The following is an 18,059-nucleotide window of genomic DNA, read 5'->3' on the forward strand; positions in this document are numbered from 1 at the left end:
AATAATAAACAGTAGGGAATAATCTTTTTAGAGAATGAAATATAAAAGGAATGAGGAAGAAAAACACACAAGTAGCACTTTAGATATGAGCTAGGGAAGAGAGGAAGCTTCTGTTCTAAGATTGAAGATATGATCAAAGTAACCAATTGGATTTCCCAGATACCCTATGTACAGAATCCAAAATTGTATGTTGTGATAATGAATCTAATAATTAAGATACAACATAACCAGTAAGAATATATGAGGCACAGAATAAATACATTGATAGTCCTAATTAGGAAATATTAATAGATTATTAAGGAATAGTACAATTTAGCTATTTAGAAGAAACAAATAGACATGTGATTTTAAAGGAAAATAATAATTTCAGAAAAGATAGTGCTACGATCCATATACTTAAAGATCTGGGTAATAGCTACCTCTTAAATTCTTGTTATACAAACATCAACAATGATATTTTAAGTTTTCATAGTTAATATTTGTCTGTTTCAAATATTGCTTATTTTATAATTTTTCTATCCCATAGGATTTTTAAAAGACATCTTTTATTACAAATTATGAAAAAATACTGTTTCAGTGGTAATAGGTTTACAATTTTATAATGGAAGAGGAAAATATTAGTCTTCTTTCACAAATGCTGTCTATGCTAAGTTCCTATATACAAAATCTTTTTAAAGCAAGGTATGCATATAAAAGGTTTTTGTAGATGGGAGCCCAGGGGTCTAAATGTTTACTCTTTTCCATGCATCTGAAGGAAAAATTTATTTATCTATATTTTTATTAGCTATTAATTATGTTTGGCTGTTAGTAAGAGTAGCTTGAAAAGACAGTTTATTTTTCCATCATGTAGAAGAAATCTAGAGGTAGGCCAAACTGATATGGTGTTTCCTTGGTCATCAGGGGCACAGCTCTTGTTTTTCTACTCTGTCATCCCTTACACATGACTTTCATCCTCAAGTTTGTCTTATGGCCAATGTGGCTGCTCATACTCCATCATCATGTTGATGTTTCAGGCAGAAAGCAGGAGGAAGAGGATAATGGTAAAAAGAGCACATGCTACCTACCTCCTGCCCTTTTAAGGTTGAGTATGCCACTTAATCTGTTCTGTTTACATTTTATTAGCTAACTTAGTCATGTGACCACATGCCTATTTGTAAAGGATGCTGGGAAATAGAGTTTTTAAAAGCTGGGTATCTTGCTTCCCTTAATAAAGTTAGTATTCTATTACTAAGGAAGAAGAAGGAATGGAAAACTGGGTAGACAGCTCCTACTTTCAGTATCTGCTATACCCCTGTAATAGAATAGACCATATATTGGGGGCAAATTTGGTAACAAGGTATAAATTTTTCTTATGATGGTGTTAAATCCCTTTTTTAAAAACAGAAACTTTACAGCAGTCTTCATAAAGAAAATTTAGCTTTCATTCTAAAAGCCTGGAACAATTGGAGAGTAGTGATTGTGTATGTTTCACAGAAATAGTACAAAATATACTTGTGGGGCTCTGAAATGCATGAGGAAGAAATGCTGAGCAGTTTTTTTGAGAGTTCTTGCCTTCCTCTTTTTAAAATTTAATCTGTTTGTCTTTGCTGCCACTTTTACTGACAGTTTTCAGAATGGGGGATATGAAGAATAGAATGGGTGGCTTTGAAACATTAAGGTGACTGATTAATAAGTTATTTGAATGCTCACTATAAAATGATTTTAAAACTTTAATATTCATATGAATCACAGGTGGGGGGAGGGCTATTAAACTGAGATTCTGATTCAGTCATTCGTGGGTGGGGCCTGATACTCTGTATCTCTAACAGGCGTCCAGATGATGCCAGTGCCACAGGCTGAGGACTACACTTTGAGTAGCAAAGTGCCAGGAGATAATACTGGGAGGAATACTAAGAAAGATATTTCAAATAGGCCCCAATCTTGGATTTATACTTAACTGATATTTGTATTACTGGTTCAGCTTTTTGTTTTCTTAAAGTTGGACCTTCAGGACTTAAAGATGACCTTTAGGACTTCTTTAAACCAGTTTTCTATGTTTCTTTGAATAAAAAAAAAAAAAGTCCTCAGAGGAAATTCCTTTTGCTCACTAAGAGGGATGAAGACTGATAATTTAGAGTGATTACCTACAAGTTTTGAGAAGTAAAACCTGGAAGAATTTTAAAAGAATTATCTTCTTAGATTGTTCAGAACCTCGTATTATTCTTGAGAATTTTTTGACAGTGGCTCATCTGTGTAGTTGAATGCAGATGTTTTGGGAGAAGAAAGATGAGTAGAAATTGGTCTATGATAGCATTTGGAGTCTTGGTTTATAGTATTGGCCAAAACAGAAAAGACAGAAATATATAATTTTTTAAGTTATAGTATGCTTAGTTTTCTGCATTGATAGCCTTTTTTTTTTCTTTCCTGTTTTGCTAATGATAACAAAATTCCTAGTGAGAAGTCTCTTGTTACAAGGTTTTTAGGCTATGAAAATTTAATCTCAAATTTTCCTTTTCTGGATATAACCGAAATCATGTAGTGTTAGTGACTAAATCCTTCTGTATAATTATCATTTAATAATTATTTAACCCTTCCTGAGTGTAATATGATTTTAAGACTCTAATAATATTGCTTGGGATATTTCAGCTAAGTTTAGTGAAGTGCAGTGGACATTTATTTTTGAAAAACTTTGCATACAATTATTTTTTAAAATATAGTGTATTAAGATGTGTCATTTAGTACATAGGTACTATATTCCTAACTAGATTAATTTTTAAATTGTTATCTTTTATTTGTTTCAGTGTCCCTGAATGAGGTTTCATTGCTAGTGGATACCACACATTTAAAGAGGTTTGGGTTATGGAAAAGTAACGATGATGATCACAGTAAAAGGAATCATGCTATCCTTTTCCTCTGGGTCTCCTCAAATTATCTTCAAGAGATTGAGACTCAATTAGAAAACTCTATATTAAGCCAGCAATGTGAGTATAAAATGATTTCTGAATTTCAGGATAATCTGACAGGTACTATAAGTAAAGTAGTTTCTTATAAAATAATTTAATAGAGTGTAGTTATTTCATTGAATTGAAATTAATTTCATTGAATTAAAAATAATCTTATCCCTTAATATTATATATTATTTTATTTATTAACATCTTTCCTGATAATTTTATTCAACTCAGTGATATTATCTTCTAAAATAAAAAGAATACCTTAAAAATCTTAAATGTTGTTTACCTTAAAAATAAAAAGTTCCTATCCTCTAATAAATAATAGGAATGCTTTATCTTTTCGTCAGTTGTCATCCTTGGCTACCTTTCTTATGAGTTTCTTGTCCTTGTTTCATAATGAACTGTGACAGTGGCAAAATTAGATCTTAACCTTCAACATTTTCTTTAGTTTTTAAAAAATAAAATTCAGTTTACTTATCTATCATTCCTCTAAGACTAGGTTGAATACTTTTCTGTGTGTATCCATAACACTTTTCTACATAATATGCATCTTGAGATATTTCCCAACATGTTTTGTTTTCAACTCCTAGAGGAATCTGGTTTAGAATTAAATAAATCAAATTAGTAATGTTCTTTTTCACCTCTTTGATCTCCCTGCCTTCTTCCCCCGCTACTCTGTTGCACATTAAAGATGTTGAGTAGTGAACTAAAATTTTATACCTTTAAAAGTAGCTATTCCCTATTTTGATTACTTCCAATAAGAAAATGCGTGATTAAATAGCAAAGAAGTTGGGGGAAAGATAAAGAGCTATTTTTAATCACAATGAGGGGAGAGGATGTCTTTTGAGACCGCTGTTGAAGTAGTTATGAAAGAAAATGAAAGAGGTGTTTAATTGGAATACTTTCTTAGTTAATAGACTTGGTCTATGGAGGAAGCTAGAGAAGAATAATTCACTGCTTAATTATCATCCATTCATTTATTCATTCATACACTCATTAACAAATGTTTACTAGCACTTACTAAATGCTAGGCACTGGTGATACAGCAGTCAATACCATTGTGGAGTTTTCATTCTAGTGCAGTAGAACAGGAGTCTAAAAATTGTGAGTTTTGGTTTTAGGTTACCAATGGAGATTTTAATTTGCCTGGATTTACCTAACACGCAAAATACTTGGTTATATACCATTACTCTTATTAATAATTAAATTATTTTAATTATAATCCCCTTGAAAAATAATACTATTGATAAAAATTGTTTTCTTTTTTCTTTTATAGCAAAATCCAGTGAATTCATTTTTCTCGAGCTACACAATTCTATTTCACAAAGAGAAGAATTGAAATTGAAAGATATTATGATGGAAATAAGTACGACTAATGGAGAATTGGAACTTTCTTATCCATTGTCTTGGGTTCAGGCACTTCCTTTGTTTCAGAACCTCTCTTCAAAAGAAAGTTCTTTTATTCATTATTACTGTGCTTCAACTTGTTCTTTCCCTGCTGCTGCTGAAGAAGTGAAGGTGAAATCAGTATCTCAGGTTAGCATATGATTAATATAATTGGCAAGGGGTGGGGAGGCTCGGTATAAATTCTTTCATTGATATTAGGCTGATTTCAAAATGCTATGTTTTGTCAAAAGGGCAAGGGAACTAATGTGAAAGAACTCCCAGTGCCAAAGGTGGAACAGTTTGTTCAATAAAATCAGTAATGATAGCTTGGAATTATAACCAAAGATTATAATAAATATCCACGAGGCTATAGTGATATAAACAGATAACTGAGTTAATGAGTGGATCGATAAATAATAAATGGTGGATAAGAAACAATTCTTTCTTGGAAAAGAATCCAATTAATAAATGTAAAAAGAATAAGGGGAGTATAAAACCACCAGCAGAAAACAATATTTATGATGTTGCAGTGTTCACCAATGGATGCCAAATTTAATGGATATAAATGTAAGGAGAAACAGGATATGTGCATAATCTCAAAGTCTTTTGCTCAACATATTTATTAATTACAAAAGGAAAAGTGGAGAAACCTGATAGACATTACCTTAACCAAATGATCGGAATTAACATTGACAATGATAAGACTTATCAACATAATGTACCGCCTCATAGCATGCACTGAGAGTGGTATATCACTTCCGTGGTATTCTCCAGTAATGTATAACCTTAATCTAATCATGAGAAAAATTAGACAAACCCAGTTACAAATAACTGACTAGTACTCTTCAGAAGTAACAACATCATGAAAGATGAGGAAAGACTGAGGAATTGTAGGATCCTGGAACAGAAAAAGGATATTAGTAGAAAAACCAGTGAAATTAGACTAAGTCTATACTTAATACTATTATACCGATGTTAATTTTTTAGTTTTGATGATTGTACTTTGGTTATGTACAATGTTAAGATTTGAGGAATCTGCCAAGGTTTCTTTTTTGCAACTCTTCTATAACCCTAAAATCATCTTGAAACAAAGTACGTCTATTTATTTATTTATTTTAATTTATTAATATACAACATAGTTGATTTTCATGTCCCTTTACCAGTTCCTCCTTTTCTTCCCTCCCTCTTCCCCCTCCCTCCCCATCAACATCATATCTGTTCACTTGTCTTAACAAGTTCAAGGAATTGTGTCTTCTTTTGTTTTTCGAAGCAAAGTAAGTTTTAAAATGCTATATTTATTTTTATAGGAGATGGGTAATATACATGTAGCTTGTACATCTCTGCCAAATACTTCTAGAAAGAAAAGTGTTTATTAAGTAGCTCAGACATGCACATGTGGGCACACAACCATATGTTTGATCTGGGGCTAATGTTTTATTCAAAAGGCCTGTAGAGAGCCACACTAGTAAGATGAGGCATGAGACTTCACCACTATCTTTATGTTGCGAAAATTTTGTATGGTGACTGTATTGCATATACAAATTTGTATCTTACTTTTCCATTTAATAGAATGTCAATTTATATTATAGACTCAACCTCTTTTAATTTTAAATTTTATTTTTCCTACTAATTTTGATTATTATTTATTACTGTTTTGATTATTTTGAACTACAGAGTTGTCAAATTCTTTATTTTTGGCGGCTAGCTGATATGGGGATCTGAACTAATGACCTTGGGTATGAGGCTATGCTCAAATTCTTCTTTAATTATAGAGCCCATATCTGGAAGAAGCTCTTCAAATTAAACTTTGACTTTTGTATATACAGTATCTTTTGATCACAAGTATTATTTTGGTTTTGTTATATTTTTACAGAAACTCTTAAAGTATAGATATAACTCATTGATTTAGATTCTTTTAGTGACATTTTCTCTGGCAAGTCTAGGTTTTCACTTTGTCCTTTTGAAAGTTATATGGTTGTATTTATGTATTTATAAGGAGAACTTTTTCCTTGTCATTTTCTGTCAGCCCTCAAATACAGATGCAGCCAAGCCTAGTTACACCTTCCTGCAGAAGCAAAGTAGTGGTTGCTACTCGCTTTCTATTACATCAAATCCAGATGAAGAATGGCGTGAAGTCAGGCACACTGGACCTGTTCAGAAGTATGTACTATGTCATATCCTGTTTGTAATAGGTGGGCATATTAGTAGTTTTCATTCATTTTCCTGCTTTTAAGTAGTTTACTTTTTGAAATGTTTTGAGTTTTACTTTCATGCTGATGGTTCATAATGGAAATAATTTTTAATTTGAGAAAGTTAAAAAAATGTAAGAAAACAGTAGGTGCTATTTCATTTAGTTTTATGTCAATAAGACAGATATGCCAGCCAAAATATACTTGGTAAGATTAAAGTATTTATTGAAAATATTTAAACAGCAATGTATGGTTCTGAAGATTATATACTCCATAGATGAATGTATGATAGGAAAAATGAAGTTGTTTACTGAAGTGTGCCTCAATTTAAGGTACTTTGAAGTTTATTATAAGTTCCCTTTTAGAAGTTGCTTACAGAAGCAAACATATTTGTATTTCATCTTTTATATGTCTTCTCATGGTGGTAAAATAGAATAGGGAGTCTCTGCATTTGAGAGTGATTTCTATACATAGACTTCATATGATTCTTATCTTTTTTCTTTTTTAAAGCAATTGAAAGCTCAAGATAGGAAAATAGCCAGTAAGATAGAAAGTATCATTCATATTAGTGTTTAAGGTTTTCATTTTCTTCTTTGATTTGGGTGCCATGGTACCAAGAATAAATCAATTATGGATAACTCTTACCTTCTTGAACCTCTCTGGTGCAAAAGGTACATATTATACCTATATTATTGACTACATTTGTTCAGCGATTACTGCCCTATCTATTCCAAGATTATATCCAGGAATTCACAACTGATCTTATTTCTAAGCTTTAAGAGAGGGTGCCGGAAGAAAGATGCATAGTTAGTTGTGATCTGTTCCCTACTACTTTTTGGTTGTGATCTAATTATTTATTTATATTTTATGTTCTCAAGTTCTACATTGTAAGCACTTTCTTATGGGAAATTGACCTCCTAAGCTCCCGTGTTATTTCTTATTGCCTAGCTGCAGGTATAGACAGCAAGAGAGCATAGCTTTTGACTGCTGGCTTTTCTGAATAGTGAGGAACTAGTCTTAGAGATTCACACTTAGAATTACAAAGTGGAGCTACGAAAATCTATGTTTTATTCCGTAAGTTTGTTGAAAGTTAAAAATTGTTTAGAAGAGAGACATCCTGAACGGTATTGTAACTGATTGTGAGTTACTTATCTATTGATTAGATAAATAATGAGACTAATATTGAAATAGTAGTCTATTGAGACTAGCCCACATATGAAGGATTGAAACGAAAAAATGATACCTAATGGTAGTACCATTATTAGCTTGTGAAAACAAAGAGAGGAAAACATAATTGCTTGTGTTCTGTCAAATATTTTTTACCCTACAGATTTTTTTTTTTTCTTTTTTTTATGGCTGGCTGGTACAGAAATTGAACCCTGGACCTTGGTGTTATCAACACCATACTCCAACCCACTGAGTAACCAGCCAGCCCCAGATTTTAATTATGGAATACTCCTACCCAGTTATTGTTTCATATAAGAAATTTCTTAGGTACTAGAACTTTCTGTTTTGTTTTGTTTTGTTTTCTTTCTTTGGGTGGCTGGCCATTATTGGGATCTGATCCCAAGACCTTGGTGTTATAAGGCTGCACTCAACCATCTGAGCTAACTAGACAACCTAATACTAGAATGTTCAATACCAATATATTTTAACTTTATTTTTACTTTTTAAGGTTGATTGTATATCCTCCACCACCTACTAAGGGGGGATTAGGAGTAACTAATGAAGATCTAGAGTGTTTAGAAGAAGGAGAGTTCCTTAATGATGTAATCATTGATTTTTACCTTAAGTAAGTACAATAATAAATGATCTTCTCATTTGTTTTACAGGTTTTACTGTGAAACTTAAAATAAATGTCTTTATCTCTGAGTTATTTAAACTCTAATTAAAAATAGCCTGCCAAGATTTCAGATTTGGAAAATTTTTGCCTATTCTTAGGTTTTCTAGAGTTGACTAATTCAGTCTTATTACTTTACTTCCCATAGATACTATATACTTCAGAAGAGCTACTGCTTTTTTGTTGGTTTTAGTTTTTATTTGTTGGTTATGTACTATTGTGGTAAAGGGAGTACTTAACATAATTACAAATCACTTTGGGAACTGACAAGAAGCAGCTGTATTCAATTATCTATTATTATCCTTAAGCACCATCAGAGTTAACTGTCATTTTAAAAATCCACATAACTATTCCATTAATTTTTTTTTTTTTACATTTTGTATAGCCAAAGCTGAAGGAATAGATGTGAAAACTTTTAGAACTTTCATGCAAACAAAATTTGTTTCTAGCCTTCATTTTGTACTGTATCCCTAGACCTAGATTTCCAACACTTGATTGAGATATTTCCTAATCATTTCACAGATCCCTCCCAAACCAAATTTATCATCATTGTAACTAAGCTCTGTTGTTTTCCTAATAATACTGTCTTTATTCCAGTTACACAGGCTTACAATCTTACATTATTGTTTATATTTACAGATAGTTTAAATTTAATCTCTAGAAATTCAGTTTGGGTCTTTTTTATATTTTCTATGTCTCCAACTTTTTGAACATATGGAATACAGTTAAATAATTTTTAATGTTCTTGTTTGTTTATTCTAACATCTGGATCAGTTCTAAGTTTGTTTCAATTGATTGATTTTTCTCTTTATTATGAGTCTCATGTTTTGCTTTTTTGCATGTCTGGTAGCTTTTAATGGGTGCTGGGGATTTTTGTATTTCTATAAAAAGGCTTGAATTTTGTTCTGGGACACAGTTAAATTATTTGGAAATAGTTTGATGCTCTTAAGTGTCTTGTTTTTAGGATTTGTTAGATGAGACCAACATCCCTATGACTGAGGAAAGACCCTTCTGGGGACTCTACACAATGCCTCATGAATTATGAGGTTTTCCATTCTGGCTATTAGAATCGGCACCGTTCCTGGTCTATGTGAATGCTGGGTGCTATTGCCTCTAATCTTTTTGGTTCCTTTAGTTCTTTCCCCAGGCTTGGGTACTTTTCTCAAACCCTTGCAGCGATCAGTACTCTGCTAAATATTTGAGAACGCTCTGCAGCTTTGCAGAGTTCTCACTCTATACAGCTCTTTCTTTTCCAGTATTCTGATCTGCATACTCTAGCCCCTCATTTTTTTAAAAGCAATTGCAAGGTCATTTTCAAGCCTGTGTAAGCTATTAAGAATAGCAGTTTCCTACTTATGAAAGTTTAATCACTAAGTGTATGAATTACAAACCTATGTTAAAGAATTGTTTTAGTATAGAAATGGACTAAGGATTTAGAGATTAGTCACATTTCAGTTATTAAAATTTTTTTCTGGATTTATTTAGGAGTGTCATAGTTTTGGTTTTAAATTTGATTGTGTGATTATTTGATTATTTCTTTCTACCCTCACCCCTCTGGATTGTAACCTCTGTAGGGGCAGGTAGTTTTTTTCCCCCTTCTTGTTTTGTGTCTCTAGTGTAAATATGGTACTTGGCACATGTTAGGAATGTGATAAATATTTGTTCAGTGAATGAATGAGTAAGTGGGCAATTGCTGCTTTAAAACATCTTGATGGAAGGTACAGTTACTAAAGAACAAACTAAAAGCTGAAATCAGAGGAAACTGCAAGATTGCTTTGAATTTAATTGGATATGAAAATGAAGATTTCCAGAACATATAAGATAATTGGTGGAAGACCAGGTAAAATCTAAAAATAATTTACTCTGTGGGGTTGCTGCTTTACAGGTATCTTATACTGGAGAAGGCATCAGATGAACTTGTTGAACGGAGTCACATTTTTAGTAGCTTTTTCTATAAATGCTTGACAAGAAAGGAAAATAATTTAACAGAAGATAATCCAAACCTTTCGTAAGTTAATCATCTAATGTACTTAAGTTTTAAGAGAAAATATACTATTTTGATGCTCTTAGTGAAGTGGCTTTTTTATAGTATTTCCTTGAGTGGGCAGTATTACCACTTGTGCATGTCCTGGGTTTGTTTGCTGTGAGAACCATTTCTCATCCTTCCACTGTTCTGCTCCCTATGACAGGGAGACTGACTCTTGTGGATGCATTTCCAGTGTCCCATGGGGGAATACTGGAAGTTAGAAGGCAAAAGAAAGCAGCCAGGTTGTTTCTTCCCTACTCTCTTTTTCTGGGGCAGTGGTTCTGGCAATGGCTGTATTTCCTCTGTGGGTCCATCTCTTATTTGATAGATCTGCTAGAGCTCCAGCTTCCATCTAGAGGTACTGCTTCTTCCCTTCTTCCTACACCCTAAGGGTATAGCAGTTTCCTACTATGCTAATCTTTGGCTGCCTCACTATTCCCATTTTTGGCTTTGTACTTTTTCTGTCACCTCTGTAGCCAGTTCCCTGTGTTACATTCTATCTGTTATAAATATATAGGGTTGTTTTTGTTTTCATAGTTGGACCCTTGCTGACATTCTGCTATTTAATTAAACTGTTGTAACTTTATACGAAATACCATATTTGTTTGCACAGTTTAGGTGAATTTCGCCCAAGTGTTTTTAATTAGTACTAAAACCCATGGAGTAGTGGATGAGGACAGGTAAAAAGGAGGAAGGAGTTATTATTTCTCAGACAGTGGTAACTCTGAGAGTTTTTACATTCTAGAGCATTTCACCATTTTCCACAATGCCTAATGATTTATATGATAATCTGAGTAAACTCATGATAAAATTGAGTTTATTTTTTAAAAAGTTAGTGTATATATTTATCACTTTACAAAGTACATTTAAGTATATTATTTCATTTTTTCCTCTCATATTAGTGCTTTAAGATATGTAGGGCGTATAAATTGTATCTGAATTTTTCAGATGAGGAAAGAGGCTGATAAAGATTAAATAATTTGACTAAGGACAAATAGCTAGTGAGAGGTAGAACTGGTTTGTACTTAAATCCTTATCTTTTTAAGTACAGTCCAAAGTTTTTATTGTACTAGACTGCCTTAAAAAATGGCTGAGTGTTTGTTTTATCCCATTAAAACAATAGGAATAATAAACAAGTAAGAAGATTATGCAATGGATAAGTTGCTTGAATTTGTTGTATTCTTGGAGAAAGAAGATAGGAATAGGCAGAATGTGAATATTTTTTTGAGTGTCGGCTTGGAACTAAACAGTGAACATAAATTATTTGCTTCTATAACATTCTTGTGAGATAAGTGTCATTGACTTTATTAATTGAAGCTTAAAGAAGTTAGATAAGTTATGCAAAGTTTGATGTGGCTTTTCTGTTTCGAAGTTCAACTTTTTCTATTGTTTATAGTGTTGTGACTATATAATTTAGGGTCTAAATTGGGACACTTGTGAGAGTAACAGGAGGCCCTATTAATAGTTACACTGGATATCTAGTGTATACCGGGGCTGTCCTAGACAAACAGGGATGTATAGTCACCTATATTTTTAGTGTCTTTATAAGTGTGGAACTTTTGCTAATGGACAAGGCCTGCCAGGATCAATTAAGGAGAAAATCACAATTTGAAAATATGCTTGATAGTCAGGGTTAATGGGGAGGGATATATGGCAGAGGAAGAATTATTAAGTACATTGATATTTTACATTTCTGACATCCTCCTGTTCTATTTTGTGTATACAGAAATTTATGGTTGTTATTATGCACTTAATGCCACATTTTGTTTTAAGATTATTCAATGTAGAGATTATGAATTTGGCTTACCCACCTCCAAACTGAGGAAATGAAAGTAAGTAGATTCTGCTGTGTTATTAGGTTTTTAAAAAGTTAGATATTATAATCATCTCTAAAAGTAATAAAAACAAAGTAACATGAGTGGCATACTCTAGAGTCAGATGGGTAGGATACTATACACACACATACACCCCAGATCAAACATTGGTATCCACACAAAGAATCCCTATAAATCAGTTAAAAAAAAAAATCCAAAAGCAAAATGGCAAGGGATATAAACTTTAATGGCCAATAAATCCATGACAAAAGACTCAAACTACTAATGTTAGGAAACTGCAGGCTAAATGAATATATACACAAGTGCATTACCATGGTTTGTGAGATTCTGCAAGATTTGGCAACTTTCCGTCTTCCTAAACTCTTCTCAAATCATTCTTACCTCTCATTTACCATTCTTCATGTCAACCTCTGCCTCCTTCCAGTTTTCAAATATGCTATGTTCTTTCCTGTTTTCTGCCTGAAATTTCTTCTCCTAGCACTTTTTATTTGTTTTACAACATGATCTCTAATCATTTTATTTGTTTCCTTGCTCTTTTCCTGTTTCTCACCTAAGCTCCTTGAAGTCAGGGACTTCATCTGTTTTATTTTCTACTCTGTCCCCATTGTCTTGCTCAGTGCTTGCAACATACTAGGATCTCAAAATAAAGGATAATGATAATGCCTATTATTGAATACTGAGAGAACTGTTAGACATTTAATTGAGGATTTTCTACACAGGAACTGAAAATAAGGGATCATGTTGTGGCCCTCATATTCTCTCCTTTCCTCACTTGCCTCACTCTGTGCTTAATATATTCCCAATTAACTAAGGTTAGAATAATCAGGAAATCTACCAAATGTCAACAAAACAAATCAGAGAAAACCAGGTGGCTGGCTATCCTTAAGATTTTCAAATAGAAAACAAAGTACCGGACTGTGCAGTAGTTGAAAGTACAGTTCACCCTTGAACAATACGGGTTTGAACTGCACAGGTCTGCTTACTTGCAGATTTTTTTTTTTTTTTTCCCCTAAGCTTTCTTTTCTCTAGCTTACGGTTTTTTTTCTCTAGCTTACTTTATTGCAAGAATATAGTACATAATACATGTAACATACTAAATATATGTTTATTGATTATTTATGTTATCAGTAAACTTCCAGTCAACAGTAGGCTATAAGTAAAGTGTTTGAGGAGTCAAAAATTATTTGTGCGTTTTTGACAGTGCGGGGGGCGGGGGCTTGGTGTCCCTTACCTCTGTGTTGTTCAACAGCTAACTGTAACTGTTTATAATCATTATAATAGTTTGATCATTCTGAAATGAGAGAATTTAATAAACATTTGACTCTTTTATATTTAATCTTACACAGAGTTCAATCCCTATCACATCTTTGAGTTTATTTTAGATCCTGTCTTTCTCCTAATGTTTACCCTATGTGATTTGGATTAGATATTATTCAGATGAACAGGGATGGGGCAAAGCTATTCATTTCCTGTATTTCTTGGTATATGAGAACTTAGTGGTTTTCTTCCCCTCATAAAAAGAGTTCCTTCCAAGGGGCTGAGCAAGAAGTCAAATACCACCTCCTTTCTGCCCCTGTTAAATGCCATTTCCTTCCTAAAACATTTGTTTGACATATAAACTTGGTATGATATCTTCCTTCTTTAACTTCTCTGATTAAGTAAAGAAAATAAACTAGTGTTTGTATGTGTACATGCCAACCCTGTTCTAGTGGCCGTCCTAGATGCTTTAACATAATTCCTTTGTATCCTTTATGACATTTATATTTTAGTTATTTGTTGTAATTTTTTTCTGTCCTCAGGAGATTATAAATTCTTTTAGGACAGTGTAGGTAATTTTTATTATTTGTTCTTAGTAATCTAATTAATATTTGTTGAAGAAATAAAAGGAAAGATGGATAAATAGTGGCTACGTTTAACCTCAGTGTCCTATGGTTTCCTTAGGTGTTAAATGAAGGGAAATATTTTGTTTTTTAAAATGTAATAATAAAAGCCTCATTTCTCCTCCTCTATTAACACTTTCCTCATCACAGATGTTTAATGATAATATTTTATATTATGCCCATATAGAGCTAAGCAGAATAAATAGATTTAGCTGTGTTTATACTCAGTTGCTGAATCTACAAAGCATTTAATAGATTTCTACCTTTATTCTCTCAATTTCATTATTGTTTATAAATAATGATCAAATTTAAGAGCAACTAGGAGTTGATGAAAGGGGACATATTAGTAGTACATTAAATATTTATCTTGAAGAATATGGATAAATAAACTAAATGTAGCATTTTTCAGTATATAAAATGGTTATTTAAGTTCTTATATTAAGTTTAAATTTTTATGTATGAAATTCTATCTTTCATCTTCCCAGAATGGCCCAGAGAAGACATAAAAGAGTGAGAACATGGACTCGTCACATAAACATTTTTAATAAAGACTACATCTTTGTACCTGTAAATGAGTCGTGAGTATTTCAGATTATTTAAAAATAAATTGGAGAAAGTTCAGAAAAAAATATTTTGTGGCATTTTAAAATTAATCAGTAAAAAGTATGGGTACATAAACCCCAGGTATTATTTTAACTTATTTCTGTAAAAGTAGCTAAAATAATGAGTTACTTATCTTGGATTTTGGTTTGACAATAGTTATATTGTAAATATAGTGAAAAAATAAAGTGACAAATGACCACAGACTATAATGACTAAGACACTGATTTTTTTTTTTTTTTTAATTCAAGGGAAGATTTTCTAAATAGAAAATCAGAAGATTTTAGGGTGAATCTTTAAACATTTTAGAGAACAAACTCTTTAAGCACTAATGTAAAAAACAGTGATGCTATGAATTGGTTTATTTATTTATTAAAGCAGATCCTCAATGGGAAATACTGATTGTATGAAAGTAAATAAGTTTGAATTATTCAGATTTTACCCTAAGTAGTTTTACTTATGCCATGGTTACTTTGGATATTTAATTCGTTTTGAAATGTGTGCTCTATGTTACATCAGATATTACAATGGACATCTTCAAAATTAATACGAGGTTTGTCAAACTTACTTTCTCAGATGTAGCTCTAGAACATATTCTTCTACATTGTTTAGATTTTTCATGTTATTAAGATTGTAATTCTTTTTCAACAGGTCTCACTGGTATCTTGCAGTCATTTGTTTTCCATGGTTAGAAGAAGCTGTGTATGAAGATTATCCACAAACTGTATCCCAGCAGTGCCAGGCTCAGCAATCCCAACATGACAACAAAACATTAGGTGACATCCTTAATGTAGATGGTGTTTTTAATAATTACAGTAGTACAATAGTTACAGGCAACAATATTAAGTTAAAGGTAGTATGTTTATTTACTATCATTAAACTTACTAGAAGGAAGAATAAGAAGTCTAAAATTTTCATGATAGACACCCAGTCTTATGTATAGGCAAAATGTGATTCTTAAGTTATACTGTTATATCAGGTTTTAGTATAGTATTACAAATTTATTAATTATTGATTTTATTATGAAATATTTCAAATATATAAAAAAGTATGAATAACATAGCCAACAATTGGTACCTCCTTTACTGAGTTTAAAAAATTAAACTTTAAGGGCTGGCCTGCTAGCTTAGTTGCTTAAAGTGTGGTACCGATAACACCAAGGTGTAGGGTTTGATCCCTGTACTGGCCAGCCACCAAAAAAAAAAAAGAAATGAAACTTTACAGATATATTCAAAGTCTCCTCTGTGACCCCTTCCTGTTCTCCTTTCTTCAGTCTAGAAATAGACCACCATCCTAAATTTGATGTTTATTTCCAAGAATTTTTTAGATTATTATTCTTGTTGGCAATTTTTACTTCAACTTCTTTTAAAAGTCAACATATAAAATTGTATGTATTTACCATGTACAACATGATGTTTTGAAGTATATATACATTGTAGAATGACTAAATCTAGCCAATTAACAATATTATAGCATTTTTAATAAAATGGCCTTGCTAACATGACTAAACATTCATGCCATGAATCTTTAGGCATAGCTTGAAATTCCCCATTTTTTCTTAACAAATTTAACACATTTCTTGTAGACTCTAGTAATTTGGCTAGTAATATAGGATTTCTTGCAATTCTTCTACGATTTTTCCTATGTTACAACCCCAAACCTTATGTAAGTAAACAAATACGACTACTTTCTTTGAGAAAAAAATCAAAATTAAGTATTTTATAGCTGTTGCCTAAGCAACAAGAAGAATTGATAATAGCTATTATCATTAATACTGGCCAAAACTTGGGGGAGGGGGGAAGTAGATTAGAGGTTATCAGAAACTGGGAGGAAGGGATAATGGGGAGTTATTGCTTAATAGGTACAGAGTTTATGTTTAGGATGACAAAAAGTTTTGAAAATAGGTAAAGGTGGTGGTTATACAGAATTGTGAATGTAATTAATACCACACAATTGAATGTTTAAAAATGCTTTAAATAACAATCCTTATTATGTATATATTTTACCACATTAAAAAAAAAGTATAGTTAATGCAAAACTCTATAGTTATAGATGAACCATTATTAGGTGAATTAACTATCCTCCACATTAAAGCAGCAGACATTTTGATTAATGAGCTATCTTTGAAGATTGCCTTTTTATTGAAAATTGGCTCAGCTAACTGGTATTTTAGGTTTTGCCTCTGGGGTTTGTGTATTGTCTGATAACAACCAACCATAGTCAATTTTATCCATTGATTGGATTTTATTGATAACATTAACCATGAAAAAAATTAAATAGATCTCAGATTTTTTTCTTTAGTTACTACTGAGCATACAAATTATAACTTAAGCTTATCTAAATGATCAGTATAAAACATACAGTAAAGACTCATAATTGCTTTATTTTTTCTAACTAGATAATGATCTACATACTCCTTCAACACTATCCTTGAGTGCAGAGGATTCCCAAGTAAGTGTGTTCTTTACAGATGTGAAAGAAGGAAAACTCATGAATAAGTAATATGGACTATAAAACAGGACATAGCTAGGTGGACTGTGAGACTGTGATAAATATTAGTGGCTCTTCATTAAATTATGCTGCTTTATGATTTTCTGACAATTTTTGTCATGCTAAGAAGGAGAACAAGAGAAGATATCACTCTTCTTTTGTCTGTTTAGCTTGCTTTAACTTCCTAGGTTTCTTCACTTAGTAGTTTATCTGATGTTCATCCTGCTTAACTACTTTTCTAATTTATAAGGATCAGATTAACTTACATTCTTCATTATGTCAATAAGTTTTTGAACTTAGTGTAATTAGTAACCTTAGCAAGCACATTTCACATTCTACTTTCTATTGTAAATTGTTGGTAAAAATCATTCAAAGTAGACTCAGTGTCAATGATGCATAGTCCAGATTTGTGTACTGATTGATTAAGATAGCTGTCTAGTGAACTTTTTGTATGTACATCCTTCCTGGCATAGGTGCTTGTCTTTACTATCACTGGTACAGAGTGGGCAGAGGGAGAAGGTATTTTGTGTTTTGGCTGTCACTGTGGCTGGTTAGGAGAGTTCCTTCTTGCTTCTAGAGCCACATTTCTCAGATTGAATTCCTTGGAATACTAGTTCTCAGATGCGGTTTATGGTTGATTCTAAGGTAAGTTAAGTTGGGCAAACCTTGTATAGTGTTTCTCTCATAGAGATTTACTGAGTGTATTAGAATAACAAACATACTGAGAAGGTTTGCATTAAAGAAATCTGTTTAAGTTTGATCTGTTTTTTCTCAAAATCATGAACAAAACAAAGAAACTTCCCTATTCCTTTTCCCATAATACATATTAATACTCTGCTTTTAATGCTTAAAGGGAAGAAATGTGTTTCTACTGACATCGTAA

At 32.2% G+C, this 18,059-nt stretch overlaps 1 protein-coding gene across 4 annotated transcripts in view; it reads left to right on the top strand.

Annotated features, from left to right (window-relative positions):
- SENP7 (SUMO specific peptidase 7) overlaps positions 1-18,059 on the top strand; it is a 139,056-nt gene that overhangs the window by 115,493 nt on the left and 5,504 nt on the right. For all 4 annotated transcript variants that reach the window (XM_063090684.1, XM_063090702.1, XM_063090709.1 and 1 more), the window contains 8 exons: positions 2,781-2,960; positions 4,207-4,466; positions 6,343-6,476; positions 8,181-8,297; positions 10,231-10,353; positions 14,572-14,664; positions 15,338-15,462; positions 17,085-17,137. In XM_063090684.1, coding sequence (XP_062946754.1) covers positions 2,781-2,960; positions 4,207-4,466; positions 6,343-6,476; positions 8,181-8,297; positions 10,231-10,353; positions 14,572-14,664; positions 15,338-15,462; positions 17,085-17,137 — 1,085 coding nt within the window. The remainder of the gene's footprint in view (positions 1-2,780; positions 2,961-4,206; positions 4,467-6,342; positions 6,477-8,180; positions 8,298-10,230; positions 10,354-14,571; positions 14,665-15,337; positions 15,463-17,084; positions 17,138-18,059) is intronic.

The sequence above is a fragment of the Cynocephalus volans genome, chromosome 1 (assembly GCF_027409185.1).
Source record: "Cynocephalus volans isolate mCynVol1 chromosome 1, mCynVol1.pri, whole genome shotgun sequence".
Taxonomy (NCBI): Eukaryota; Metazoa; Chordata; class Mammalia; order Dermoptera; family Cynocephalidae; genus Cynocephalus; species Cynocephalus volans.